Source organism: Pleurodeles waltl, chromosome 6, assembly GCF_031143425.1.
Source record: "Pleurodeles waltl isolate 20211129_DDA chromosome 6, aPleWal1.hap1.20221129, whole genome shotgun sequence".
Taxonomy (NCBI): domain Eukaryota; kingdom Metazoa; phylum Chordata; class Amphibia; order Caudata; family Salamandridae; genus Pleurodeles; species Pleurodeles waltl.
The window spans coordinates 104,995,796-105,001,795 of NC_090445.1; the positions used below are offsets into that span (position 1 = coordinate 104,995,796).

The 6,000-nt window shown below is 45.8% G+C and overlaps 1 protein-coding gene across 1 annotated transcript in view; it reads left to right on the top strand.

Annotated features, from left to right (window-relative positions):
* FBXL20 (F-box and leucine rich repeat protein 20) overlaps window positions 1–2,758 on the top strand; it is a 391,966-nt gene extending 389,208 nt beyond the window's left edge. The window contains exon 15 of the mRNA XM_069237458.1: window positions 2,626–2,758. Within this exon, the coding sequence (XP_069093559.1) occupies window positions 2,626–2,655 (30 nt within the window). The 3' untranslated portion in view covers window positions 2,656–2,758. The remainder of the gene's footprint in view (window positions 1–2,625) is intronic.
* The last annotated feature ends 3,242 nt before the right edge of the window (window positions 2,759–6,000 follow it).

The following is a 6,000-nucleotide window of genomic DNA, read 5'->3' on the forward strand; positions in this document are numbered from 1 at the left end:
GGCTTGATCTGTTTGCCATCACTGAGAATGAGCAAGGTTAGCACTTCTGCATGTTGGCATTTCCAAGGTGCCTCTTGCTCGGGTGGCACTGGGGACTCTGGTACGCTTTTCTGCCGATATCACTCCTGTATTGGGTTCTCAGGAAGATCAGAACTGACAGGGTCCACGTCACTATAGCGGCTCCAGACTGGGGATGGAGAGTATGGTATCCAGAAGTCCTGCGCTTGAACATCTGCCCTCAGATTGGGCTGCCCCTCCATGAGGATCTGCTGTTATAGCAGCAGGACCGGGTTCTCCACCCCGACCTTCACAATCTCCACCTTCTTGCATGGAGACTGAGCAATGCCAGCTGAATGCCTTTGATCTCTCTTTGTAGGTAGATGATGTCATCTTGGCAGACAGGTTTCCCTCTCCAAAGACTGCTTACACCTGTCACTGTGACATGTTTTTGGTTTGGTGCGCCGCACGCCTCGACCTCCAGGCCCAAATGTCTGATGTCTTGTTTCTTGTTCTGTCCCTTCCCCAGTAAGGCCTTGCTTTGGGTACTATTAAAGGTTCCCTTTCGTCTTTCTTGTGATGGCCTGATCAACCTTCCTTATTTAAATCACCTAAAGTGATGAGGTTTGTGAAAGGATTCAAACATCTGTTTCCCCTTTCTCTTTTTGTGATGTCCCAATGGGATCCCAATCTTATTCTTACTTATTTGATGTCTTCTATTTTAACTGCTCCACAGTTGTTCCCTATGGCTCCTCATCATCAAAATATGTTGTTAGTTGCCATTACCTAAGGCACAGCATAAGTGAGCTTCAGGCTCTGCATTCATCCACCATACACCACATTTTTCTGCGAAAATCTGGTTCTGCTAACTAGGGTATCCTTTTTCCCCGAAGTTGTGCCACTGTTCCACGTGGATCAGACCATCACCCTGCCAGCGGTCTATACGCTACCTTGCCTTTTTATGGAGGAGGAGCGACGCCATCGCTTGGACTCTAAAAGGGCACTCAGTTTCAACATTGATTGTACCAAAGGCCACCGGGTGGACAACCAGCTCTTTGTGGGATTCGCAGGAGTGATAAAAGAAAAGGTTTTACAGAAGTTTACCATCTTGCGCTGGATTTGCTTTGCATTAAGATCTACTACGCATTGGCTTAGAAGTAGCCTCCGGAAGGAATGCATACTCATTCTACTAGGGCCAAAGCTGTAACCACTGCGCCAGCATACTTAGTCACTAACCTAGACGTATTCCAGGCTGCCACGTGGGCATCCCTCCATATATTCACAAAGCACTATTGACTAGACGGCCAAGTCCACAGCGAAAAGCATTTTGCCCACTCGGTCCTGCATGACTTTCTGGTTTGAGTCTATTCATAGCCAACCTCCTAGTAGGTCCTGCTTCGATATATGTATTAAAAATTTGAGGAGTCTGCGGCAAGAAGTCTCTGTCTGGCGAACAAGCTGCTTAACTTCAGTAACGTTCTTTCAAGTAGAGAATCTGTCTTGCCTCTTGCCACTGACCCTCCCATCCTCCCTGCTCTGTGATTGGACTCTACCCTTTAATAAGATTCCAAGTCTCGGAACATGTACAGTGGTTTATCAATTTCCTTTTAGGGCTCCGCTTCTGGGAGCATGGTGAGACTCAAAAGCAACTCACATTAGCGCTGGAGTGACACCAATAGAGGCCCCACATATCACTTCCTGGGTGGGCCTGTGTCAGTGTGGAGCCACATAGCACCACCTACTGGTGCGTTGATGTTCTATAAAAGTTTCCAAATCGAGTCTGGTGCCTGGGGAATATTCAAAAGGTGAGGGATCTTCAGCAATATAGTCTGTCTACCAGACAGAGCTTTATCAAAGGTAAGTAACTTGTTCATCTAGTCTTGTCAAACACAGCAGCAGCATCAGTATCAGACAGACACTTTGTGGGAACATAAGAGAAACGGTCATGTGACGTTAATTGAACGTTTCCTTTGATTTGAAGCAGTGAATTCCTTCATAATCACCCTGGACAACTAGCAACATTATGGGAAAGACTAGAGAAACGAAGATCTAGTCATGTTGTTACTTAGAGTAAGGCACCTGTTACATTGGTGGAACATGAAAAATATGTTAGTGAGCAGACCATTTGTTGACTTTAAGCTGCAGATCATAGGTACAACAGACTCCTCAAAGAAAGGTGGGTATGTGGGCTCATGTCAAGACTTGTGCCCTTAGAATATCCCACAACATCAAACTGGAGCAGGAGAGTGCTCCAATATGCCACTAGGTGGTGTCATGTAGATCCACCTTGTGTGATAAAATTTGTACTTCCATCATCTTTCTTTTTATGAGATTTAGTATTCCTCCTTATCTGCATTGTTACTTTATATTGCTTCCGTAAAGAAGGGCGGTGTGTGGTATCCTCATTTATATGCCATGCATTTTCTCCCTAGGTTTATGTCCCCTGCTGGTCAGCCAGTGCGACTGTGAGGTAATGGAATGCTGCTGTGTGCATTGTTTGAGTGAGGTCAGTTGGAATGCGTGGGCTGAGCGGCAAGGATGCAGTCCCTTTCTGCTACCTTCATAACATCTTCCACCTGTAACCTGGGATTCCTACCTTGTGAATAACTCTTATCCTGTTTCTCCTAGACCCTGCACCTTCATTTACCACGGTGGTGACGAGCAGAAAAAGTACCTAGCGTGAAAGCAACAGCACTACTGCAGGAACATGAGAGGAGATTAAAACTGAAGAGTACATGAAATTATGCAAGAAACCTAATACTAAAACTGAACTTATACTATGCAACCTGAAAGAACTGAAACGCCCTAAAGGCTGCACGGGTCTCCTTAACAGCTGACAGCTTGCAGTCTAGGGCGTACAGGCTTCTTTTCATCAATTTCATCCGAAGCCTTCTGACCTCTTTATCAAAGCAGGAAATGGACAGCCTATTTGACAGCCTACAGTCTACTCAAGTTAGAAGTGTGTGCCTGCTTGCCTGAATGGACCCGTTTCTACTGAGTGCTGTATTTACATTTAAGGGTCGGCAAGCACCAAAGAATTGGCCTGCTGAACTTTATTTGAACACAGTTCAGCCCCTAAGCAATCTGCACCGCTGCTGATGAATCACCCAGCAGTGTTTCCAGTCAATTTATTTAAGACTTAACTTTTATTCATTCTGAATGAGCGCTGAACCTTTGACAAATGAGCGGTTGACCTGTTTTATTCATGCCTATCCTCACTGTTCAGACTCCTACTTCATCTCTTGCTGTGCTACACTCATCAACAGTAGGAAAGGACTTCAGTACCTCCACAACATACCACTGAAAGTGAAGTAGAATGTTTTCTCCAGCATTTGCAACATCAAAGGAATATTCTCTATAGTTCAAAAGGATCTTTATTATTCCTGATGTTCTGTGATTCTGTGGGGTGTCTCCATGTATCTTACACTTCAAAACAATTTTGGGTGTGAGATCGCTCATAAGGAACTTTTATTATTATTGCTAAATATGGTTCTTTATTTTCTACCTGTTGATTCATACTGTGCTTAATTTTCTGTCCTTTTGTATGATCTGTGCTGGTCTGCATTTACTGTGTACTGCATTTACTGACTTAGTGTCTGATAACTTTGTTTAGCTGTGGTCTGAGTTTACCATTTTTACTTCGCAACTCTGTACTCTAAGAAGTAAACCCCTGTGTGCTGTTTGTGTGTTAGGCCATATGTTTCTTACTTTTACTTGATCTTACATTTTCTGGTGATGGGGCAGGGATCCTGCAACCCAAACCATACTTAAATTCATGTTGCTGGTGATGGGCATTTGCATTGCACCCAAACCATACTTGCTTTTACTTGTACTGGGTTCACCAGAAATTAGTTACTGGTGATGGGGCACCTGTGTTGCGCCCAATCCATAATAATTGTTACATGTCTTGGGTCATAGTAAATGCACCCAGATGTTACTGACTGTTGCTGATGATGGGGCACGTGTGTTGCGTCCATACCATATTTTCTGTTGCGTGTGTGGGAGCATAGTATTTGCACCTAGACATTGCTTTGAGATGGGCTTGTTAGTTCCAACCCAAACAATACTTACATTTCTACTACTTACTATTGTTGGTGATTGGGGCATTTTCTTTGCGCTCAAACCCTTTCTTTGGGGCATATTTGTTTCACCTGCTAGGGCCTGTTCTTGCACTTTATTGTGTCTACCTATGTGGTTGATTGATGGGGCTGGTGTATTGCACCCTTGTGCTACATTATAGAGTCTATGGGGGTTATTACGAGTTCAGCGGTCTCATGACCGCCATGATGGTGGTTGTGCAGCCAAATTATGACCATTGCAGTATTCCCAACAGAATATATCCAATCCACTGCCAGTGTGGTCAGGCCGCCACGGACGACGGTAGCCACCTGGAGGCCAGCGGAGACCATGTTCCCACCAGACAGATGGAAACCCTGGCGGAAACAAACTCTATAAAAGGAGACACTCATATTCAGGAAACATATCCATCTGGAGCCACCATGGAACCTGAACTACACGTCTTCCCCCTGCTCCTGCTCGCCCAATGACTCTGGAACCAGCAACGATGACAGCAACCGTAAGTACATACACTTACCTGTCACTGTTGCAACATGCCAGTGTGCCTATGCACACACAACATACACATCCGGAATGAGTGGCAAGGGGCGACACACACATGTAAGCTCACACTGACGCACCCTCACACACAGCCACATACACACCCACACATACATTGTACACACACTACAGCCATCATATGTGCCAAAGACACACAGCAACCCCTAGATACACAACACCACCAAATGACACAACAGCACCACAACCGCAACACCTCAAAAGCACAGTTAAACATCCACAATACACACCTCCACTTGACAATTCATACATACAGCATAACGTAACAACACAAGAGAATGAACACCACACAACACACATCCATGCAATGAGGCACACGTCATACCCCGCACACATCACAATGAATCTGACATACCAATCATCAAACACTCATGCACACCGTACAACTGCACAAAGGCACACAACACTGCAAATAACACAAGTCAACACATGCCCATCACACAGTACAGACCCATCACTGTGGGACAAATGCAATGCACACACCAACACATGCTGCCCAGAAACAACAGGTAGCACAACCACCACACACACACACAAAATTATTCACACACAAACAAAAGCAGCCAAGACCAAAACAGCCCTAAGAAAAAGGCAGGACAAAGATGTAACCTTATAACCAACAACAGGTTGGGCCAGATATATGTAAAAAAAAAAAAAAAGAAAATCAATAAATATACATACATAAATATGTACATAGATTAAGGCCATAGGTCAATCCAAACACATGTGTGCAACATGCACATATGGCACTTCCAAGTGCCCCAACTTGATTCCTGACTGCCATGTAACCTCCACAAGCAGGGGCATCAAGGGGGCAGACAGGCACCTCTGGGATTGGGGTGGGGGGCTGCATTGGGGGGCTTAGGTTTGGGAGGCGTAATCTTGGGAGGCGTAATCTTTGGAATTGGGAGGAGGGGGTATGAACTCTTAGGAAGGAGTCCACTTCTGGGGGGGGGGGGCATGGGTACTTGCAGGGGAGAGGCCGGGGAGGTCTTGGAAGTGGAAGGGCTGGAGGGATACAGAGCATTTTGGGGTATCACGAGGTGGGAGAGGAGTAGGGAAAAGAGAAAACTCAGAGAGGAAAGCCTTCTAAGGCACACATGGACGGTTATGGCAAAAGGGTTTGGGAGTGAAGGGAGAGGGGGTGGTTGTAAGAGGTATGTTGGTGGATGTCTTGGGTGCATGTGTGTGCGAGGTATGCTTATGGGTGCTGGGTGTCTGTTAGGTGGGTGAGTGTGGACATTTATGTGTCTTGGGAGGAGGTGGGGTGGAGGTGCTGGGAGATGCCATGGTGGATGGGTGACTGTTGGGGTAGAGACTGCATGCATGGGTGGATGTGTTGCATGTAGGGGTGTCTGCAAATGTGGT